This window comes from Corticium candelabrum, chromosome 10, assembly GCF_963422355.1.
Source record: "Corticium candelabrum chromosome 10, ooCorCand1.1, whole genome shotgun sequence".
In the NCBI taxonomy this organism is placed as follows: domain Eukaryota; kingdom Metazoa; phylum Porifera; class Homoscleromorpha; order Homosclerophorida; family Plakinidae; genus Corticium; species Corticium candelabrum.
Window position 1 is genome coordinate 3,649,790 of NC_085094.1, and position 23,115 is coordinate 3,672,904.

Below are 23,115 nucleotides of genomic sequence, written 5' to 3' on the forward strand. Positions count from 1 at the left end.
TCCTCTTTGTCGTCTATGCTGAAACATTCTAGATCTGCGAGCTAAAATGATGTAAGCAATGGTCAAATATTGGGACCTTTTGGACACTGTTACTAATAATTTCAGACTAGAAGGTCAAAAGGCTAGAATGCACAATCTACTTGAGGCATACTTGCGTGTAAGAAGATCTGTTACGAGTACACAAAGGCAATTACTAAAGATCTTAAGAGGGTCACTATGTGAAACACCTGGTGAAACTACAGTCTCATAAGCACTACCTGTGTAAAAGGTCAATGTGAACGAAGAGTAGGTTCACTGCTACAGTATTCTATAAAACCTACTTCAGTAATGCAACTGATGCAAAATTGCATAACTTTTTTTCTCCAATTAGTAAGTACACCAGGATCTTCACTCCTATGTGACATGCTCAATCACAGAACCAACACAGAGAACAGAAACATTACCACTGTCCGTTGAGAACAACTCAGATCGAGAAGAAAAACAAACGCATGGCTACTGGGCAAGAAGTAGACAGGAGACGACGCGGAAACAACTGGATGTGAACCGCTGTCACTTTGTGCACTGGACGATATCACTTTTACTTGACTCCAGATCTAAAAATACATGATTAGAAGCAAATACAGTAGTACAGAAACTGATTATGACTTCTCATGAACACATAACTATCATGTCAACATCATTACCTTTGGCAAGTTGCCAACTGATCTTATGCCCATAGTCAGACAGCACCAGGCATCATTGGTGAAAAGTATGTTTTATGCCATTTATCAGTTTTATTTTAATGGTGATGCTAATGCTGTTTATTTTACAACCAAACCCTCAGCCACAGGAGGGCTGATATACCAGGTACCATGATACTTTACGGCACAAAACATCTCTAAAATCAGTAGTTGATTAATATTAACAAAAAGAGTTCTGGTATCTAAAAAATGATGAATTCCTAGGTGTTACTACTGGCTGGGTTAAAGCCAATTATAATACCAAATTGTCATGAACGTCTTGTAAAGTGATTGCCTCCATGGATGGATGAAAGCAAATACCCAACAAATAATACAAACAAAAACTACCAATTAAATTTTGAAACGATAATATTGCCTACATTATTTATTTAATTAATTAATTAACAAGAAAAAGCGCATTGCTTCACCTGGCTAGAGTGGCTCTGCGGCCGCAGCTGTGGTGTCTGCACGCACTGCCTTATGAACCACTCTGCTATGAAATATCTCGACAGACGTTGCTGGTCGGCAAGAACAACGTAAATATCGTCAGCAGACGCCTGAAAACAGAATTCGCCGTTTGTCCTATGATTGAGAGAACAAGTGTGCGAGCGTACCATCGACTCGAGTAAGCCCAAAGACAGCCACGAATGTGAAGTTCTAGGCTCTTGTGCGCGTACACTATTCAGTAAACTGCGCATGCGTGGTTGTCTGGCAAGTCAGCAGGGGCAGCCAAGACATCTAGACAGCAGTAACCAGAGCGTGTTATATAAAGAGACGGCTGTGCAAGTATATGAAGAGGCTCTGAAAGCAATCCCCATGCATGAAACAGGTAGACTGGTATTCTAGGGAGGTAATCGGCGCTACACGGGTCTGGGGACCGAGGCTTAGAGCAGCATCGGGTATCGGATCAAGCCTAGACTTCCAGTAGCTACGCATACGAAGCAGTGGTCATATCACTACTGCAGTACACAAAGTCAAAAACTCGTATAATAAATTAATAACTAATTCCTCAAGCGCTACAGCTAGCTAGTAAATTGCCACAACAATTCAAAATCAGTGATTGCACAAAAGCAACGTCAAAACAGTGTCACACTAAACGCGGGCATCGTGTAAATGCGTGCGTGCAATCTAATGCTAGTCGGAACGAATTGAATGTCATCTAGGATCAATCTATACAGTAATAGAGTGTTGAACAGTCAAACAACAAACGTGAACTAAACGAGCTGCCTCGTCTGCAGTCATCTCAAGACACAGGCGACCATTTCCCGCAACTTTTACTAGTATCGCACATTTGCGCTTTGTGGTACGGATTGAATTGTCCGTCGCGGTAACAGCCACTGCCGATGCTGCAACCGCACGTACTCCAGGGCGTGACGCAACCAAACGCAAGACCGCAAGTGCCGTCGCCATTGCACCTCTGGCAGTAGAGGCATCTGTATGGTTTGCCGACGCAACATCCGTTCTGACACTTATCGTGAGACGTGCAACTGTTGCCGTCGTCGCATGTTCCTACGGAAAGCCTTGTCCACCAATATCTTGAATAGCTCTTTTGGCATTGCTAACAAAAAAATTACTTAATATAAAAAATAAACAAAATAATAATAAAATAAAAACAAAAATTACAGAAATAAAAATATAAAATTAAACTAAAAAATTAAAATTAAAAAATTGCCAAATTAAAATTAAATACATATAAATATAAATAAAAAGTTAAATTAAAATAAGCAAATAACTATAAACACTAAATATTAAAGATATGAAATACAATAAAAATTAAGAGCAAAGCAAAAATTATAAATTAAAAAAAATTAACTGTCAATAGTTCTGATCACGTGAAGCTCACATTGCAGCCGTTTGGGCTTTTTTCGAGTTGCCTGTAGCATCTCCCACCAATGTAACACGCTTTGTTGTCGTCGTCAGATCGAGTTCGTCTTTCTTCGAGACTAGGGCAACTTCTCCCCGAGCCACACTGAGGAACTCGTACGGTACGAGTTCTTCTTTCACGCAGCACAACGCAACAGGGAGCAGTGCATGTCCACGACGACCACGAGTGTACTTGACAATCAACTAGAGAATAGAACGAGCTATTTAATATCAAGAATAGATTTTATTATAAAGCAATTGCGATAGATAGAGGCTATTAATTTAATTAACAATTAGACCTTTGCGAGAGAAAATATTGTACATGCAAACTTAAGAGTATCAATTTCTTACTGTTGCAAGGTCGGCATTGGTATCGGTAGGAAATTTTCGTGTAGTACTCGATGCTGCTTCTGTACTTCGTCCTATAACAACAGAAATACGCTACAGGTACGTAACTCTACTGTACAACTCATGCCCAAACAGTAACCCTAGATAAACATGCACGTGTACCCTCTAGCTACGTCGTGACGCGACCGAGCAATCAATCTACTCGTTACTAAAAATTACTGTACTCTGTGTTTACAAAGACTAGCTACAACGCATCTATCCGCGTCTGTAGCTAATCACCGCACACATGCAGACTGGTGAAACGTTCTGTCGCAGATTACCCCACCCTGTCATTACGAATTGAGTCGATCGTTGCAAACGCCGGTGTGGCACCTCCCACTGACGGCACCCGTAAAACACAACTCCTGTTAGCGCGTGGTTGTGACGATGTTTACGGAAGACCCGTGTATTAGCCTCGTACCAGATCCTCTCGCGCCGTCGTGCCCGGTTCCCGTATAACATACGGGAACGACGGCGCGAGAGGGTCTGGTACGAGGCTACCGTGTATGCAGTTGGTAGCACGTTCCCTGGCTACAAATCTAGACACCGCGCGTTGACAAAGTAAAGAAAGGATTATGTGGAGCCCCATGGCATCATGCCAGACACCCAGCTCCCAAGGCAGAATCCGATTGTCGTTAGTTTTTCGTAACTCAAAAGTGTTACTTGGCATGCTTCGAGTTCAACAATCAGGAGGCCGAGTCTGAGGAAATGCAACTGCATGCTCCTTCACGATTCCCTAAATTTCTCACCAGAAGATACGAGGTTTCGAAGCGCGTAAATGCTTGTGCTGCACGAGATTCTGAATATATAGCTAACCTACCTGCGGCCTGAGCAGCGACCCCATCCAAAAAGTCCGCACTTGTAACGGTAGTGCTCTCGATAGGCCGTTTGCTTGTATCGGGAAGCTTTGACAGAGTAGGACACACGTTCTCTGCACCGATAGCGACTCCTAGCACGTACAGTACAACAAATCAAGACAAATTCAGCAGCAGGAGGTCTGGTATTACATTAGCTCACCCGCCACAACCTCCTTGCCAGTACTCGTCTGCACGAGAGCAATGCATGAGAACGAGCAGCATCGATGCTAGCAGCATCCAATGAACGAGACGAGTGTGTGTCATCGACCGCATAGCTATACGAGACTGTGAAGAATGGTCTGCTGACTGCATGCATATATACATACACCAGCTAATTAGTCCGTTCTTTGCTCGAGTTAGATTGACGTAATTACACAAATTCCCGCGTATACTCTAATTACACTCTTGTTATTAGGCGGAAACAACACAAAACCCCGGTTCTAAGACTGTTCCCCGTTCTTTTCCCGAGCTAATTAATTAACACAAAATACAGCCTTACTAATATACATAGATAGCGGTAAGTTACACACCTTCCCACGTGACCAACTGCAATTGCCTCTGAAGTCGCGACATTCGCGTCGGGCGCGTTGTCATATTCCTGCCATCGCAGGGAACAGATGTAGCAAACGTGGCAGCTACTCGACGCGCGTACAGTACACACGCAGGCAATCGGGTCGTCTTACAACCGTTTTTAGTATCTACACTTGGCAGTCGGCTAGGCACGCGCACGAGGTGCCCGTGGCTTGTGGTAAGTTAGTATTATGTTACCTACGCGTAATTAGTATTATCAACAGTGTAGTGCGCAAAAGTATACGCTAGTTATAGACCGCTTGAGAGTGTCTAAACGAAATACACCCCGCTCCGCCCACGAGTGCTAACGAGCTGGGCGCAGCGGAGTGCATTCGTTTATACACTTGCCAGAAGGTCTATAACTGGTTTGAACACCCAGCTGAGGCGTTGATATCCTTGCACAGACAATTGACATCTTGAGAAACCAGTAGGCCCAGTTAGACGGCCCGATTTATTGACCGGTCAGTCAATATGTAGCGAAAGTAAGCGAACACTGGACACTGATTGGCGCAGACGAAGCTAGGGTGCTAAAATCAGTCAAACCCTACTGAGCCTGCAGACGACATGGTGTTAGAATTTATGGCAAAGTTTCAGATAGCGCCGCCCAAGCAGTTCGAATTCTCTCAGCCGGATAGTTGGCACGTCTGGATCAAGCGCTTTGAACGATTTCGATTGGCTTCTGGTCTTTCAGAAAAGGATGAATCCACGGAGATAGCGGCATTAGTATATTCGATGAGCTCGAAAGCAGAGACTGTCTTAGCTTCCTTCACGTTGACGGAAGACGAGCGCAAGGCGTACGACTCTGTCAAGCGAAAGTTTGATTCTCACTTCGTGAAGAGAAGGAATGTAATTTTTGAACGTGCAAAGTTCAACTACCGCCGTCAAGGGGACGATGAGTCAGTAGAGAGTTTTGTAACTGCCCTAGACACCTTGTCAGAGCACTGTCAATTTGGGGCATTACGTGAGGAGCTAATCTTGTGGGACCACGCAATGCAAAGCTATCGGAGAAGCTCCAAATGGACGCAGACCTCACCCTCGATAAAGCCATCACGAGTGCTCGACAAAGTGAGTCGGTGAAGATGCAACAGACTGTTCGCGACGTCTCTCCGTGGAACCGCCCATACCCATAACACCTGATACGACTGGCGTTGAAAACAATACGCACGCGATGACTGCCACATTCCAAACAGAACTTGTTCCAAAAGTTCCAGAAGGCTACTACCTACGAAGGCGTGAAAGGCAAATCCTTCATTCCAGCTACTAAACAGACAGGAGACAGCTGTTCCAGATGCGGACAGAAACCGTCGCATGGTAGAGCTGTGTGCCCAGCAACAACGGCGAAATGCCATAAGTGTGAACGAGTAGGACATCAAGGTCGTATGCGTAAAACCAAACGGGAGATAGAGATCGTTTCTGATAGTAGTGTAGCACTCGTTGATTCTCGCAGTTATCTATGCTTGGGAGTTCAATCAACTAGAACTGTAACGGGTGCGTGGATGACCAATGTGAAAGTGAATGGGAGAGAGTTGAGGTTCAGATTGACACTGGTGCAGAATTTACGGTGATACCAGAGAGAGAGAGTGTACAGAGCAACCTTCAGTAACGCTAAACTGCAAACTGCTACCACACATTCACTACGTGGTTCAGGAGGACATGCATTACTCCACGTCAAAGTGTTGACCACACAGCAAGACATTTGTGGTGAGAGAAATGAGATGTTTACTTGGCAGACCAGTCATAGAAGCTCTCCAAGTAATCAAGCCAGTACACAAAGCTGAAAATAATCTGAATGAGGTGGCTGATGTTCAAGCTGAATTTCCTAATTTATTTAAAGGCCTTGGAAAGATGAGTGAAGAGTACACTATCTGTCTGAAATCAGATGCACAGCCATTTGCTAATACCAATACCTATCCCCTTGATGAAGAACCAACCTACTGACTGGTGTTCAGGAATGGTTATAGTTTCTAAGTCAAAGGGTCGTGTGAGAATCTGTGTTGATCTGTCTAAACTCAACGAGAGTGTGAAACGAGTATTACCTTCAGTGGAACACACTCTAGCTCAGTTGCAAGGAGCTAGTGTTTTCAGCAAGCTCGACGCAGATAGTGGTTTTTGGCAGGCACCACTGTCATTGACTTTACTCACGACGTTTATAACGCCATTTGGGAGATTTTGCTACAACAGATTGCCATTAGGTATAACTTCGGCACCAGAGTTATTCCAGAAAAGAATGTCAGAGACACTCAACGGTTTACAAGGAACTCTGCTTGGGGATGATATTCTTGTCTTTGGGAAAACACAAGCAGAACATGATCGTCATCGGAAAGCCCTAGAGAAGATACAACAAGTCGGTCTTACACTTAACCAAGAGAAGTGCATATTTTCAACTAACACAGTGAAATTCCTTGGTCATGTTGTTGATCCTTCAGGGATTAGAAGTGATCCTGACAAAATTAATGCAGTTAAGGAGATGCCAGAGCTGTCAACTCCAACAGAAGTCAGGAGATTCCTAGGCATTGTAAACCAATTGGGGAAGTTTCTCCCAAGATTAGCCGAGAAAACAAAGCCATTGAGAGCCTTGATTACCTCAAGTCGGAGTTGATATGGGGAGACAGTCAACAGCCTGCTTTTGAAACAATCAAAGAAGATATGTCTCAACCACCGGTTTTAGCTCTATATTCTCCAACCAGACCAACAGCTGTGTCATCAGATACATCAGCATATGGTCTAGGAGCCGCTATTCGACAGAAGCAAGACAACAAACAATGGAAACCAATTGCATGCGCATCAAGATCACTTACCAGTGCAGAAGCTAGGTATGCGCAGATAGAGAAGGAGGCACTCTCTCTCACATGGGCATGCAATCGATTCCGTAACTATTTACTGGGAATGTCATTTCACGTGGAAATGAATCATAAGCCGTTAGTATCATTGTGAGTACAAACAGGCGTTTTGAAGAACTACCTTTACAAGTTCAACGATTCAGATTACAACTGATGCAATTCACTATTTCTCATGTACCAGGTCGTAACCTTCATACTCCAGATACATTATCAAGGAGTACAATCTGTGAAAATCGAGCAAATTTGCAAAGCCAGGATTTAGCAACACCACCCAATGAGCACGTCGATCAAAATACTTGATTCTCTACCAGTGCAAACAAAACTTTGGCCAAACTAAGAGAGCAACAAGATGCAGCTGAAATGTGCTACTAGCAGATGCAATTCTGTAGGAATGGATGGCCGCCTAAACACAAGGTCAAAGGAGATATCAAGAAATTGTGGGCAGTTGCATCAGAATTGTCTATGGAAGATGGCCCATTACTATGTGGTAGCTGACTGGTTATCCCTACCTCGATGCAAGCAGAGATTTTGCATAAGCTTCATTTGGGACACCTTGGCATTACCAAGTGTAGAGAGAGAGCAGGATCAGTAGTTTAGTGGCCGGGAATTATGTCACAATTACAGGATAAGATTGAGCAATGTTCAATATGCAGCAAACAACGTCCGATACTGGTCGAACTTTTGTTGCCAACTGTTTTTCCTAGTCGACCATAATAAACTTTGCGTGCTGATTTGTTCAAATGGAGAGGGAAGTCTTTTCTACTAGTCGTAGATTACTACTCCAGATATCCTGAAGTTGTTTCCTTGTCAAGCACATCAAAAGAGGTGATAGACAAGATGAAAGCTATGTTTGCTCAGCAATACTAGAGGAGGTCAGATCAGATAGTGCTCCTCAGTACACCTCAGAGATATTCGCACAGTTTGCAAAAGACTAAGACTTTTTGCATACAATGAGTAGTCCGTGATACCCTCAATCGAATGGAGAAGCCGAGCAAATGGTAACATGGTACAGACTGTGAAGAAACTTCAAACAAAGAGTGAAGATACTTACCAGGGATTGTCTTATCGTTCAGCCCCATTATCAAATGGATACTCTCCAGCGGAACTTCTAATGGGTAGACAACTGAAAAGTCTAGTTCCAACTATACCAGCTACTCTTCTACCTAAACAAGTCCCGTACAGAGAAGTACAAGTAAAAGAACAAGTTCAGAGAGAAGACAAAGGAGAGATTTGACAAACACCATCGAGCCAAAGAATTACCACCATTATCTCAAGGAGAAAAAGTTTGGCTTCCTGATAGATCAGAGAGAGGGTCATTTCTACAAGTCTATACAAAACCGAGATCGTACATAGTGTAATACAGTAGCAACACCATCAGGAGAATTCCGTAGAAACAGATGACACATAGTAAAAGATCACCATCAACAAAAAGAACCAGTACCAGAAGAACAGAATACCGAGAAGAAGAACCAACACCAACAGAAAGTCCAGTGCAACATCCACCATCAATCCAACCAGGAATAACAACGAGAAGTGGTCGAGTTGTGAAGCCACCACAGAAACAAGACTTATAGTTTGATCAAAGTTTGACTATAGAGTGCTGAGTGCTGTTAGAGTTACACAAGTTTGAGCTAGATGGTTTGTTTTCAAGAGTTGGGATATGACATGTGGTAAGTTAGTATTATGTTACCTACGTGTAATTAGTATTATCAACTGTGTATTGCAATAATGCATCAGTCAAACCCTTCTGAGCCCACGCAGCATGCACCACTGTGACCACAAATGTCACTCACCTCTAGTGCAGATGTCATTGTCAACGCAGCATTTCTCGACGTACTCCATTTTTGGTTCCTATATCTAGGACGAGAAGACGCCATTGCATGTCTTGATGGCGTATGCACGTCGAGCTTTAGTTGCTGAGACGTCTGGCGAGTTGTACGTATCACTTTCCTCGGATGTAACACTTTCCCACGCGTGTCGGACAACCAGAACCATCACAGTACACTGGCACGTCTCGCACTATTAGTAGACTCGACCCAGTCTCTCTACCCCCTTTTCATTCTCCGGATTGTCAAATTATCCTCGCTGGTCCATGGACATCACAGAATGCACTAAGTGTTCGCCATTACTGCACCTCGTTACCGATCTGTATCAGACAAGGGAAGTTATAAGACGTCTCCTGAGAGCCCCTAATTATTGCAAGATGTAAACCAAGCAGCCAACGATCCCGTACCTTGTCAAAGACAAGCACGCATTACCCTTCAACACATGAACTGCGTCTCAGGCGTTTCTTGTCTAGACCATATGCATCAGATTCGGAAGCTCTTGGAGCTAATCTCATAACGCAAACAACGCGTAGACGCCCAGATCGTCTGACAAAAGACAAAACTCACGTTCAATAGCCGCGCTAACTCGTAGATCAAAGCGATAAAGGGGAAGTCCAACAAAAATGAACTTAACTTGTATGAGTATATCTTACTAAGACAAATCGATCCGTCTAGGTTACTCCGATGTGCAACGCCCACGCGCCTGATCCGCGCTTCCTGGTCGATTAAGCTCCGCCCACTGAGAATGAATCAATGCGTTTACGGATGACTGCTAAGATATTATGAAGATCTGCCTTCTGCCGTCAATGGTTCCTCTCTAAAGTAAATGGTGTCGGTAGAGCTGTTTTCCCGCCAGACTTTGAAGCGGAACTCCTCAATACCATGGCTTACCTAGAGAACGCGCTTGTGCTTGAGTATTTGTTTATCCTTGTTCTTTTAATATACGAAGAGAAACGTTCAGCGCGCCGTCTGGCGTGTGCAACAGAAAATGAGCCTATTTTACATCCGGGATTGTAACGTTCTACCAATCAGCGGCAAAAGAAAGTGAACAGACCGGATGTGAAAATAGGAACGTCCTCTGTAGCACACGCCAGATGGCGCGCTGAACGTTCCTCTTTGTATATTAAAAGAACAAAGATAAACAAATTTTCAAGCTCACGCGCGTTCTCTAGGTAAGCCGTGGTATTGAGGAATTCTGCTTCAAAGTCTGGCGAGAAAACAGCTCTACGGACACCATTTTATTTTAGAGAGGAACCACTGACGGCAAGAAGGCAGATCTTTATAATATCTTCGCATTCACATTCGGCATTCTCGATATATCTGTAGCAGTCATCCGTAAGCACAATTATTCGTTTACAGTGGGCGGAGCTTAATCGACCAGGAAGAGCGGAGCAGGCGCGTGGGCGTTGCACATCACAGTAACATCACTCGTTCTCGTATACAAAAACGAAGATAACGGAGTAACTTATACCGATCGATTTGTCTTGGTAAGATCTACTTATACAACTTAAGTTCATTTTTGTTGGACTTCCCTTTAAGCGATTTGTGAAGTGTTTGTGCGCCACGCCTTTGCAACAACTGCAAGGGCGAGTGCAGCATGTGGCACACAGCATTTAATGACGTCGGTGGCCACACACATGCACACACACACACACACACACACACAACATACACACAAGAAACACGCACGCACACACACACACCCTCAGTAGACAGACAGACAGATAGTTTTATTCTCTCCCAAACTGTCAATGTAACAATCACAAAAATGAAAGCATCCTAAGCATTAACAAAAACTACTGAAATGTCTGAAGTCATAACTATTATCCTAATGAACATAGTGCTGCTCATCTACATCAAAGAAAAATCATCTATCTTACCTACGTGCAATCTACTTATTTTCTTTAATTAATATAACTCTAGCATTACATCTCTGGATAATTATAGAAATCTGCCTATGCCATCTCGTCCTGAAGTCGACTTCAGTACTCCTGCCCTACAAATCTTTGATTTTTCGAGCGTGAGTTTAGGAAGTTATCAACTTCTGACCCCAGAACCCAAAGTGTTCAAAGACCAGAGGAACTAAGTTATAGGTGTTGTGCCATCCTGAACTGACAGATCTTCGAATTTGCTTTTCTTTCTCATCTCACGTCTCTCAGTGCATAGCCTGCCTCTTCAGATGCTCTATTTAGAAAGTCTTTGCTCCAAGGGTGAGCCATGGTCACGTCCAACTCTATGCTTGATTCATCGTATATCAAAATATTGGGGCAATTCTCAGATTCTGTATATTGTTCACTTGGCTCGTTGCAATGATGCAGTTGGAGCTCGTTCAAACAACTGCACCATCCTGACACTATAGAATCGAGTTGCCAGACTGGCCCTCCGCCAAACTTGCAGGTGAGAAGATAATACCCAGTTCCATCAAGTTCCACTCCACATTCACATTCATTTATGCATGACTTTAAAGGCATCGGTAGACCAAGCCTCAGAAAGGACGCTAGACGGAAATCCTTTGCAATAAGTGCATACCTATCTGAGGATGATAAGGCCTCTAACCAAGCCCCAGACCCCCTACCTGGAGCAGAACGTAATCTTGCAGCATCCCTTCTGAGAGGTACAGAAGACAGACAATTTCCGAGCTTAGATTGTGCTAAAGCTTACCCTTTGTAGCTGAAAGGGTCGACAGTGATTGAGGCTTACAGACAGACAAATAAACAGACAGACAGACAGACAGACAGTGTTTGGGCCAGACTAGAATGTAATAGTGTTGTTCTTTGAAGATATATGTATTGACAGACAGACAGACAGACAAACAGACAGACAGACAGACAGACACACAGACAGACAGACAGACGGACAGATAATGTATTCTCGTACAGATTCTAATTGTACCTATGCTAGGATTTTTTAAATACAAATCAGTCCCTGCAAACAACAAAGTCATTAACTAATGGACTTAACCTTGAATGTCAAAATCAGACAGACAGACAGACAAACAGACAGACAGACAGACAGACAAACAGACAGACAGACAGACAGACAGATGCTGATTTCCATTGTCGACAACCTAATTCAACGACTCTCTGGCTTGATTGGCGAGTCCCTTGTAAAGTCCTTGCCCCCCTGACAAAGTCGTATCTGACTACCCAACAAGGCCCAAGAAACTTCAGCACAGCTGTCACATGAACTGTACACCTTCCTGTCACATGAGTTGATTGAATACTCACCTACTACTAGCGATACCTCGAGGCTGTTTTCCCTTCACGAGAAAGGAGCCGGTGCTTGGGTAAATGCATCTCCAACATCACAAGGTTTCGCACTCCAACCCTGTGATTTTGCTTGGCGTGCCTTGTGAGGCTTGGCTTTCCTATTCATCTGTCAGGCTGGTTAGAAGCCTGCAACTGTGCTGCAACATTAGATCATGAAAGTGGATACCATCTCCTCACCTGCAAGACAGGAGAAGGGCCTGGATGGTCACATGAGTCTACAGCAGGTGTTTGGTCTGATTGCCTAAGGAGCCTTAGCATTCACCACCGCTGTAAACTTCGCAACAGATATGTTGATTCCGCATGCAGGCCTGACATTGTTATGTTTGATGTCGACCTAGGATCTAGCATTGACCTTGACACCTCTTTGGCGCGCCCATGGAGCTTGGAAACTTATCCTAGCTCTGCTGAACACATTGAAGCTGTGGCACCTCTAAGGGAAGCCAGAAAGAAGGCTAAATATGACTGGCTCAAGCTGCCTGGAGGCTCAAAGTCCAACGTCATCCCATTAGTTCTCGAGCACTTCGGTACATGGGGAGAGCAAGGAAGGACGCTCTTGAAAAGATATTCAACCAGTCATCACGAAACCAGAAGACCGAAAAATGCTCCCGAATTTTTGGACTATTGAAGAAAACCATTTTCCATCCAGTTATATAGGTGCAATGCACAAGTGATTTTAACAAAACCGTCCGGACTATGTGATGGACCCGAAAAGCCCATGACTCTCAGCACTCAGGTCTTCCCACATTAGCTTTCTTGCACTAGTGATCTATAGACATTTCATTTTAGTTGTAGCCTTTTAATTTTATTGAGAAATGTGCATTAGTTTGATCTAAAAAATATATGATCATGACAGACAGACAGACAGACAGACAGACAGACACACACACACACACACACACACACACACACACACACACACACACACACACACACACACACGATGTTGTTCTGAGTTAGAAATTAGATAAACATACGATGATCAAATGCTCAAGTTTTGAACTGAGCCGCAGCTGTTGTTTATCGCTATAGTGTTGTATAAAACCTATTTCAGTAATACAACTGATACAAATTGCATAAAATTAGTAAACCAGGATCTTGACTTCTACCTGGTATGTGACATGCACAATCACAGAAACAATACAAAGGACACAAAAATTACCACTGTCCGTTGAGAACAATAAATACATGATTAGAAGAATGTTTTTCTTCTTCATCTGAGTTGTTTTCAACGGACAGTGGTAATGTTTCTGTTCTCTGTGTTGTTGCTGTGATTGAGCATGTCACAATAGGAGTAAAGATCCATGCGTAAATGCATGGCTACTGGGTAAGAAGTAGACAGGAGACGATGCGGAAACAACTGGATATGAACCGCTGTCACTTTGTGCACTGGACGATATCACATTTACTTGGCTTCATAGAAATACATGATTAGAACGAATACAGTAATCTAGAAACTGATTATGACTTCTCATGAACACATAGCTATCATGTTAACATTGTTTACCCTTGGCAAGTTGCCAACTGATCCTATGCCCATAATCAGACAGCACCAGGCATCATTAGTGAAAAGTACAGTCGTGTGTCACTTATCTAACGTTCACTTATCCGACATGTCGGATATCCAACAGGTCAAGCTTGCCACGTGGGTGATTATATAATAGATGATATGACAGATAACACATCCTGCATATTATATAAATTTACAATCAATCATGAAAAGTATAATTTTTATCTCTAGATCAATAAGACATTTGGTTCGTTTAAAGATCCCGGATGTGTGATGGCGGAGTCATCTGAATCGCGCTCAGTGACAATATGCGGTGTGTTGTGCTACATTCAGAATAAAATGAGGTACGTTTCGCGTGATACACTTCGAGATGTGGTCGTACGTGGATTTAGTGAGCAAGACATAAATTCCGCGAAAGAGTTGCTGTTTGAAGTATCCTCTGGGATAGCGGCACTAAAGAATATCAAAAAGAAGAATAGGAAAAACACATCTTACAAGAAGAAAGCGGAAGGTGACGTTGAAGACGTATTACATTTATGTTACGAGGCGGATAGACTCCAAGCAGACGTGCCTAAGTTTGGTGCTGTAGATATCAATTCGTTTCCAGTCATCCCACTAGAAGAGATTGACTGCAGGAATTTATTGTCTAAGGTGTCGGCCAATCTTAATAACGACATGGAAGGTGTGGTTGTTAGGATGTCCGAGCAAGTGAGCCTTTGTGAGAAGAGAATAAAAGAAGTGGGAGAAGTAATTACAGATGGTAAGAAATCACAAGTTAGTAGAAGCTATTCAGAAGTTCTAAAGGTTTCTTTCGTACAGAATCCAAATTCGGTACAACAACAGTCTGCAGGTGTTATTGATGAGAAGGGTGATGATGTAGCGAAAAGAAATAGTAACAATACGGATAATGATCAAGAATGGAGATTAGTAGAGCGTCTTCGAGAAAGAAACATTAAAGCTGTAGTGGGTTCCAACAAGGAGGTGTCATCTCTGGTGGGTGTGGAAAGAAGGAGGGGCGGGACACATGGAACATTTATGTTGGAAATTTGAAGGAAGATGTTACTGAATTATGAATTGTAGAATACCTGAAGGATAAGGGTGTGGAAGGAAAATGTGTTTTTGTTACCATCAAGAATACGAGGTACAAGGAGTGCAAGAGTGAGAGTCCCATTGGAGTTCAAGAATATAGTATAGGAGTCTAATTTCTGGCCAGAGCACATAAGAGTCAGATCATGGGTATTTCGACCAAAAATGTCTGTTCCTGAAAATGAAAGCAATCAGTATAAAGATGTCAACTAAACTAAAGGTAGCCGGTCTCAACTGTAGAGGGTTCAAGTCGGCAGCTGACAGTATTTCAGATTTGTTCAAAGAAGCAGACATACTTTCTGTGCAAGAACATTGGCTTCTACCTACAGAGCTGGGTAATTTAGCTTCTACTAATGAAGATGCTCTTTATTCTGCTGTGTCCTATGGAGATGGATAAAATTGTATTGGGAAGGCCATTTGGCGGGGTTGCAATATTGTGGCATAAACGTTTTTATCTGTCTGTTTCTACTATTCAAACTGCTTCGGACAGAATGTCTGCAATCCGGATTACTACAGATCTAGGAACTATACTTATTATTCTGTGTACATGCCAGTTGACTATGGTAACGAGCAATCAGTAGAGGATTACATCACTGAAATTGGCTTTTTTGGGAGGTCTTTCTTTTTTAGAGTCAAATGAGTATGATAATGTTATGATATTGGGAGACTTGAATGAGTCTAAGACACGAGTTAAAGAATACATAAAAAAGACACGAGTCGTTTTTCAAGACGACTGGCTACATTTATGTCGGAGTTCAACCTGACAGCTATTGGCATGGATGATATTAAAGCGAATACTAAGAATACATGGCATAGTTCAGATTTCCAGACTCAATCATGGATTGACTACATCATAGTTTCTGCTGGTTTGACAAAAATGATTATAGATTTTGAGATAAGGGAGGACGGTGGCTATTTATCTGATCATTGGCCTATTGTCATGTCAACGAGTGTGGAAGTAGATGGTGAGATTTCAATACCAAAGAACAAGTCTGTTGGTAAAAATTGTTGTGGAAACAAACCGCAATGGACAGTTTGGAGAGGTATAAACACTGTGTAGAACTGGAACTAAGTAAAATATCTATGCCAGTAGAAGCTGCTGTGTGTAATGAGCCTGAGTCTTGTGGTCATCATCACGATATTCAAGAATATCTTGATGCCATATGTGGAGCTTTGCTGAGATCTGGTAAATTATGTTTACGGAAAGGCTCAAGTAGAGGAACGAGTAAATTGGGTTGGAATGATGATCCCAAGAAATCAAAGCGGCAAGCTAGAAATGACTTTCTAAATGGAAATGTGCTGGTAAGCCTAGAGATGGTGAATTATACAAAGCAATGCAGAATTCTAGAATGATCATGAAAGGTAATTTAAAGAATAGAAAACGGAAGGAACAAGAATGTTGGTGGGAAAGTTTGGCCACAGACTTAGATAGTGATACTGATACGTTTTGGAAGAAAGTACGAGGAAGAAAGTACGAAACGCAGCCTTGTATACAAAATGGTATGTCTGACAGTGAAATGATGGAGTGCTTGAGGACGCAATTTAGCCAAATTATCAACAGTCAATCACACGATTCTATAGATAGAGAGCGTCAAATATTTGAGACAAATCTGAAACATCGAATACAAACATCAAAACTACCATGGTGGTGTGTTGAGATACATCCCAAAGAGGTCGAAAAAGTATTTCATCAACTGAAAGTAAGAAAATCTGCTGGACCTGATGAAGTAGAGTCCGAACACCTTAGGTATGGTGGCTTTGAATTAGCTATCCACATGAGTACAGCCTTTACTGCTTGCTTAAGACATTCTGTAGTCCCAACTCAATTTTTGGAGTCTTATGTTGTTCCAGTCATTAAAGATAAACATGGTGATGGCAGTGATCCAGACAACAGAATTCGCCGTTTGTCTTATGATTGAGAGAACAAGTGTGCGGGCGTACCATTGACTCGAGTAAGCCCAAAGACAGCCACGGATGTGAAGTGCTAGGCTCTTGTGCGCGTACACCATTCAGTAAACTACGCATGCGTGGTTGTCTAACATGTCAGCGGGGCAGCCAAGATATCTAGACAGCAGTAACCAGAGCGTATTATATATAAAGAGACGGCTGTGAAAGTATAAGTAGGGGCTCTGAAAGCAACCCCATGTATGGAACAGGTAGACTGGTATTAGAGGAAGGTGAATCAGCACCACACACGAGTCTGGGAGGTCGAGGCTTACAGAAGTAGCATTGGGTCAAGCTTAGCTAGTTAGCTAAACGAGCTACCTAGCTAATATCTAGTCTAGGACAACCGGGGCAGTCGTCTCAAGACACAGTCGACCATTTCTAGGCACTCGTAATAGTATCGCACATTTGCGCTCCGTCGTTCGGATTGAATTGTCCGTCACGGTAACAGCCACTGCTGATGCGGCAACCGCACGTAGTCTGCGATGTGACGCAACCAAACGCAACACCGCAACTGCCGTCGCCATTGCACCTCTGGCACTAGGTAGATAAGAGGCATCTGTCTGGTTTGCCGAAGCAACATCCGTACTGACAGCGCTCATTAGATGTGCAACTGTTGCCGTCGTCGCATGTTTCTACGGATAGCCTTTCCAACCAATATCTTGAATAGCTCATTTGGCATTGCTAACCAGAAAAATTAATTAATATAAAATAAATAAATAAAATTAAAAATTTTAGAAAAATAAAAAATTGAAATAAAAATAAAAATACTAATAAAAATTGCAATAGAAAAATAGATATAAGAAAATTAAACTAAAAATATAAATTACAAAAACCAAATTAAAATTAAATGTAAATAGAAATAAAAACTTAAAGTAAAATAAGCAAATGTATATAATATTATAATATAATATAAATAAACACTAAAATAAAATAAAAATTATAAAATACTGAAAACTTAAAAAGTATAAATCAAATAAATAAAATTATAAAACAAAATTAAAATTAATTAATTAATTTTAACTGTCAATAAGTTCATAAATTTTGATCACGTGAACCTTACATTGCAGCCGTTTGGGCTTTTTTCGAGTTGCCTGTAGCATCTTCCATTAATGTAACACGCTTTGTTGTCGTCGTATCGAGTTCGCCTTTTTTCGAGAATAGGGCAACTTCTTCCCGAGCCAGAACGAGCCAGACTGAGGAACTCGCACGGTACGCGAGTTCTTCTTCGCGCAGCGCAACGCAACAGGGAGCAGTGCAGGTCCACGACGACCACGAATTCACTCGAAAATCAACCAAAGAATGTTTGTGTAAAACAAACTTGCGAAATTATAGAGAGAAGATTCTGGACAAGCTCAAATATCAATTTCTTACTGTTGCACGGTCGGCATTGATATTGGTATGAAAGTTTCGAGTAGTACTCCATGCTGATTCTAGATTTCGTCCTAGAGCAACAGAAATACGCTACAGATAGGTACACTTCCCAAACAGTATCCCTAGCAAACAGAATTATTTACCGATCTTGCCAAAATGGCTAAGCATATGCAGGAAAAACAAAATGAATTCAAAATAACGCAAGTGCACCTTCTGGACGTGCACCTCCGTGCTATTACTACAGAGGGTTCGACCATGATGCACTATCGCAAGAGATGGAGAAGGCTGCTAGAAGCGCCCCACCATGTTAGCAGTTGGTTGCACGTTCCCTGGCTGCATGTTCTCAACTGATAGAAATCTAGACACTACGCATCGATAAAGTACGGAAAAGGGCGTGATCCAAAGAAATTTTGTGTAGAGACAATAGGCCAAATTTGTTGAAGTATCAAAAATATGACTCGCTGTTGTGTGAAAACAGCAAAGTCTTGACAACAACGCTTGCCTAGATCAAAAGGCATGCAGTGCAGGTTACTTCAAGGTAAATATCTAGAGCCTCATGGTTGACAGCCACCTCCCAAAATAGGCCGCAATCACAGAATCCGTTTGTCGTTAGTTTTACGTAGCTACCTTTTAAAATATGTTTGCAATTATAGTGCCACTGCAAAGAAGTCGTAGGCATGGTATGCTTCGAGATCAACCGTCAAGAGACCGTGTCAAGCCTAGAATACGTCTAGAACCTAGACATGCAACTGGATTTTCCTTCATGAACTCCTATACGCAAGGAGGTAGAGATTTTGCGAGATTTTGCAGTTACTGTGTACGGTTCTGCATGAGATTGCGCGTGTGATGGCCTACTGTAGCCTGTGCAGTGAATCCATCCAAACAGTCCCCAACTGTATACGCTAGCTCACCCGTCACAACCTCCTTGTCCGTATAGGCTCGCCTGCATGAGAGCAATGCAGAACGAGCAGCGTCGATGTTAACAGCAAGCAATGAACGAGACGAGTGTGTGCCATCGACTGCATAGCTGGGATACTAGGTAAAGTATGGAGTTGCGATTGCGTGCCTCGATCGAGCGTGTGTGGGTAGTGATCACGTGCGTGAGAGTCGATCAACACTTGCAAATCAAGGAGAGTGACCGAAAACATGTCGCAGCTTTGCAGTCTCAAGCATTTCACACGGTACCCTCTCTATCATATTATGTTCTGGTGACTCCTTATACACCTTTCCATATGATCTGTTGACTGCATTTATACGTATACACGCCAAGATTGTCTGGGAGGAGGAGAGACAACAAAAGCATCAGGGTGAAACATGAGACAAATGCATTAGACCACCATGGCAACGCAAGAGCGAGACCAAGCTTTTATAGCAAACGCAAAATTTGCTGTTATTATAGATTTACCCGTTCATGCTACATCCAGTACGAAGCAATATTTATTCATAGGAACTGCAGAGGCCAACGGGGCCATGGCCCTTCAAATAATTTTTTCGCCTTACTACATTACTATAGCTCCCAAATGTCATAAAGCCTATGTATCACTGGAGTGCATCTGTAGTGTCAGCTGTCGTATAGAAGTTCACTCATCACTTTGGAATATGTAACTATAGCGTACATGTATATATTGTCTAGATAAAGGGCGTAGATGTATAGCCTGTTAATAGTCAAAGAGTCCACTCAAAGTTACGGCTTCGATAACTACGCCGTCTGTTGTCATTTCCTTACTTAGGCCCGCTTTGTCTTGGCATTTGACATTAATATAGTATGTCTTGCCGTTGATCAAGTTTAGTTTGTCCGATGTCCATTGACCAGATGCCTGGACTTTGACATAGTCCACAATTTTCTTCACATCTGTCGTTCCATACTCTTCAAATGCTGCTAGTTCGCAGGTATCAATGCCACTAATCTCGTCCCGAAATCCTTGCCAATTGGCAGTTAAAGTCTGAACATCCGACTGATCATCAATGTCCACTGCTAACCCGTCGTTGACTACTCCTGCAATGGGTGGTTTCCTATCCACGATAAATCTGTTCGAGAGCTCTTCTATAAGGGATCCTGCTCGGTTTCTTGCTCTGATGTAGAGTTGATATGAATATTCGTTGATGAAACAGCCGTTTTTTACCATTCCGTCTTCTGGATGAGTCACATTCAACTTGCAGCTGTTGTCTGGAAAGCAGGCAAATTCGACATAATCCTGTTGCGAACAGGACAGCTGAAGTGGGCTTGTCAGTGGGTGCTTACAGAGCTGCCATTGAAAAGAGTCGAGGCCACTCTCGTCGTCCTTAAAATTGACTATAGTAGCTTCAATCTGGCGACTACAAGCTGCTAGGTATACGAGTTTCCCTCCTTTTTTGTCATCCAACACTGTGACCGTGCCTGAAACTGGGGAAGTGGTATCAACAAGGACCCCATTTGAAGCCGCTTGACCTCTTAGCCCAGCTCGATTCGCTATAGACACTGTTATGTAGTACCGCGTGTTGTGTTGCAACTTTAAATTGTTGAGGACACCTTCGTTGGCCTTGCTTGCAGTGAACCCGGCGACAGTCGTCTCATACGCTTTCAAACCAGCTCCGATTTGGAACGAGGTCATGTCTCTACCACTTTCCGGGTCTGCAAAGCCGTTGGGATCCCAATAGGCCGACAGTGTCGTCGTAACCGCCTGATATTGTATGTTTACTTTGGCATTGCCGTCGTTAACTGTCGCGGAGAACGTCGGAGGTGTCGTATCGACGAGAATAAGTTGGGACTCGACCTGTTGAGTATCCGAACGGACATTCTGAGCAGTCACTAAAATTTTGTATACGCCACCATTGTCCAAGTTTAGGTTAGCAACAGTTATGTCTGTCGTCCCGGTGTCTTCCGAGTTTGCCTTCAGCACTCCCGTGACGGATGGTTGGGTATCTGTTGCTTTCACCAGCTCCCAAGAGAAGGAAACACCTCCGCAAGGCACTGTAAAGCCACTCAACTTGGCTCTTACCCCCTTGTTTTGTGTCATCATTAGGTAAAATGTTCCAGATTCGGCAGCTTTGTAAACTAACTTTGTTGCAGTCGGGATGCTGTACCTTAGAATCGACACGGTACCCTTAGCTATATCTACTCCTTTGAGATTGTTCTGTGGGCACGTCGCCATGCCCGTGCAATATTGATCCTGCCAGTCGCAAGCATCTTGCTGCTTGTAGCAGCGATACGTGTTTGGTCTAGACACGATGGTGCAGCTATCTCCATTGCAGGCATTGGATTTTATGCAGGGAGTATCTGCAGGACAAGTAAACGGGTCCCCGCCACATGCACCGGTCGTACATTTGTCTTTACGAGTGCATGCGTTGCCGTCGTCGCAAATCGCTCCGTCGGCCAGGTTGGTCCATCCATTTGCATTGCTGTAGATGTCGCATTTCTGGCACATGTTTGGAGTAGGCGCGCCGTCTACGTAGCATTGTCCGTTGATGCTGCAACCGCACTTCCCTGCCGTCACGCAACCCCTGGTCGTCTTACAACCATTGTTGCCGTCGCAAGCTTGGCAGTCGGGTAAGCACGTGTAGGGCGTGCCGACGCAGAGGCCATCAGCACTACAACTGTCACCTCTAGTCCAGATGTCCTTGTCATCGCACGCATTTCCGGTCAACGAGTAAAACCTCCAGTTTTGGCCTTTATTGGGCTCGCAGATCTAGAATAAAAGACAATGTCGACGGGCGCACGGCGAACTTAGCTGTGACGTCTTACCTGGCATTGCGGCGAGGCCGGATTCGGGTCCTTCAGGTTGTAGCACGTTCCTTGGATGTAGCACATACCAACGCGTGTTGGACAACCGGAACCGTCGCAGTAATGGCATGTCTCGCACGTATATGTCGTTCCTTTGCATAAACCGTTAATGCATCGGTCGTTCTTTGTACACTGAGTGTTGTCATTGCAATTGATAGTGGACAGTAGTTCCCAAGCGTATCTGTTTACGCCTTTATTACATTTCTAAAAAGTATTAATTAATTAACAATTTTTAAATTTTATGGATGCTTTAAAGCTTACTTTGCAGCCGTTGGTAGAGAAGGCAAGATTTTTGTAGCATGTACCCGAAATATAGCAAGCTCTGTTGTCGTCATAGACCGTCCTCGTCTCTTTTAGGCTCGGACAGTTCGCACCGTTGCCGTTCTTAGCAACGGTCACGGTGCGTGTTCTTTCTTCTTTGATATCAGCGCAACAGGTTGTGCATTTCCAAGCCGTCCACAGGCTGACTCGGCAGTCAACTAAAATACACGACAATTGAGTGAACCGCACAGTCTCGTTGTTCTGACCGTCCTTACTGTTGCAGTCTCTGCATTGAATCCTGTACCTTGTGACGTCTTTATTTACAGTCTCGTACTTGTACTTTATCCTGCAAGAGCGCAAAGAACGTTTGTATGAAAGGACGCTTGTGAGGGCATGATGTATTTAGGGCGTAGTCATATACCTTTCTTTTTCACAAGAAAACCATTTCCAAATGTCCCCGCACCGATCCGTGTACTTTTCTGTGTAAGACACCTTTTTCTGCGTTGTAGTTGTCGCCGTGTACGATACAACTTGGTTGCACTTTAAGGAATTGCTGTAATTTATGCAAAGACGTTTTGGGGTGGATGAACCGCTGCAGTTTTGGACGCAATGAGTACTCACCCGCCGCATCCTCCCTGTCCGTATTCGTCAGCTCGAGAAGAAACGAGCACCGACGCCACGAGAATCAGCCAAAACGGTGTGTATTGCGTAAGCAAGGTCGAAAACGTGCTGACGAGCTGCATGCCCTCTGAAAGTACTCTGTATTCTATTACGCTTGCGCATAAATTTCTAGCAAGGACTATGCCAACGACGAAGTTTGCAAAGTTATCCGAATTACACATAGCTTATTGG

The 23,115-nt window shown here is 43.2% G+C and overlaps 4 protein-coding genes across 8 annotated transcripts; 2 read left to right on the forward strand and 2 right to left on the reverse strand.

Annotated features, from left to right (window-relative positions):
* Positions 1-1,685: 1,685 nt before the first annotated feature.
* On the reverse strand, positions 1,686-10,036 carry LOC134185782 (uncharacterized). Of its 4 annotated transcripts, none has more exons than XM_062653655.1 (8): positions 9,954-10,036; positions 9,470-9,879; positions 9,030-9,382; positions 3,987-4,101; positions 3,790-3,918; positions 2,934-3,004; positions 2,563-2,786; positions 1,686-2,277 (listed from the first exon to the last, which is right to left on the reverse strand). In XM_062653655.1, exons 3-8 carry the CDS (start codon positions 9,076-9,078, stop codon positions 1,963-1,965), a joined length of 903 nt encoding a protein of 300 aa, XP_062509639.1. In that variant the 5' UTR covers positions 9,079-9,382; positions 9,470-9,879; positions 9,954-10,036; the 3' UTR covers positions 1,686-1,962. The 4 variants fall into 4 exon arrangements, with proteins under 4 accessions (XP_062509639.1, XP_062509640.1, XP_062509642.1 ...); XM_062653656.1 differs by having other exon boundaries at positions 9,470-9,608; positions 9,716-10,008; XM_062653658.1 differs by having other exon boundaries at positions 9,470-9,608; positions 9,697-10,008.
* Positions 10,037-13,751: 3,715 nt separating this feature from the next.
* LOC134186185 (uncharacterized) lies at positions 13,752-15,158 on the forward strand. Of its 2 annotated transcripts, XM_062654103.1 has the most exons (2): positions 13,752-14,598; positions 14,658-15,158. In XM_062654103.1, exons 1-2 carry the CDS (start codon positions 14,112-14,114, stop codon positions 14,696-14,698), a joined length of 528 nt encoding a protein of 175 aa, XP_062510087.1. In that variant the 5' UTR covers positions 13,752-14,111; the 3' UTR covers positions 14,699-15,158. The 2 variants fall into 2 exon arrangements, with proteins under 2 accessions (XP_062510087.1, XP_062510086.1); XM_062654102.1 differs by having other exon boundaries at positions 13,752-15,158.
* On the forward strand, positions 15,151-17,829 carry LOC134186186 (uncharacterized). Its single transcript, XM_062654104.1, has one exon. It carries the CDS (start codon positions 16,259-16,261, stop codon positions 16,841-16,843), a length of 585 nt encoding a protein of 194 aa, XP_062510088.1. The 5' UTR covers positions 15,151-16,258; the 3' UTR covers positions 16,844-17,829.
* A 1,823-nt stretch (positions 17,830-19,652) lies between these two features.
* LOC134185704 (uncharacterized) lies at positions 19,653-22,554 on the reverse strand. Its single transcript, XM_062653565.1, has 4 exons — positions 22,539-22,554; positions 22,264-22,481; positions 21,964-22,206; positions 19,653-21,907 (listed from the first exon to the last, which is right to left on the reverse strand). The coding sequence occupies exons 3-4, from the start codon at positions 22,027-22,029 to the stop codon at positions 19,901-19,903; spliced, it is 2,073 nt and encodes a 690-aa protein (XP_062509549.1). The 5' UTR covers positions 22,030-22,206; positions 22,264-22,481; positions 22,539-22,554; the 3' UTR covers positions 19,653-19,900.
* Positions 22,555-23,115: the final 561 nt, after the last annotated feature.

What these genes read in the sequence shown, in the direction of transcription:
- LOC134185704 (XM_062653565.1), bottom strand. Translation starts at nt 22,029, where the DNA reads ATGTGCTACATCCAAGGAACGTGCTACAACCTGAAGGACCCGAATCCG. An exon ending in CGGCCTCGCCGCAATGCCAG is followed by an intron (nt 21,908 to 21,963) that starts GTAAGACGTCAC and finishes CTTTTATTCTAG; the next exon opens with ATCTGCGAGCCCAATAAAGG.
- LOC134186185 (XM_062654102.1), top strand. Translation starts at nt 14,112, where the DNA reads ATGGCGGAGTCATCTGAATCGCGCTCAGTGACAATATGCGGTGTGTTG.
- LOC134185782 (XM_062653655.1), bottom strand. Translation starts at nt 9,078, where the DNA reads ATGGAGTACGTCGAGAAATGCTGCGTTGACAATGACATCTGCACTAGA. An exon ending in TGGCAAGGAGGTTGTGGCGG is followed by an intron (nt 3,919 to 3,986) that starts GTGAGCTAATGT and finishes TGTACGTGCTAG; the next exon opens with GAGTCGCTATCGGTGCAGAG. An exon ending in AAAGCCCAAACGGCTGCAAT is followed by an intron (nt 2,278 to 2,562) that starts GTGAGCTTCACG and finishes TTTTTTTGTTAG; the next exon opens with CAATGCCAAAAGAGCTATTC.
- LOC134186186 (XM_062654104.1), top strand. Translation starts at nt 16,259, where the DNA reads ATGCAGAATTCTAGAATGATCATGAAAGGTAATTTAAAGAATAGAAAA.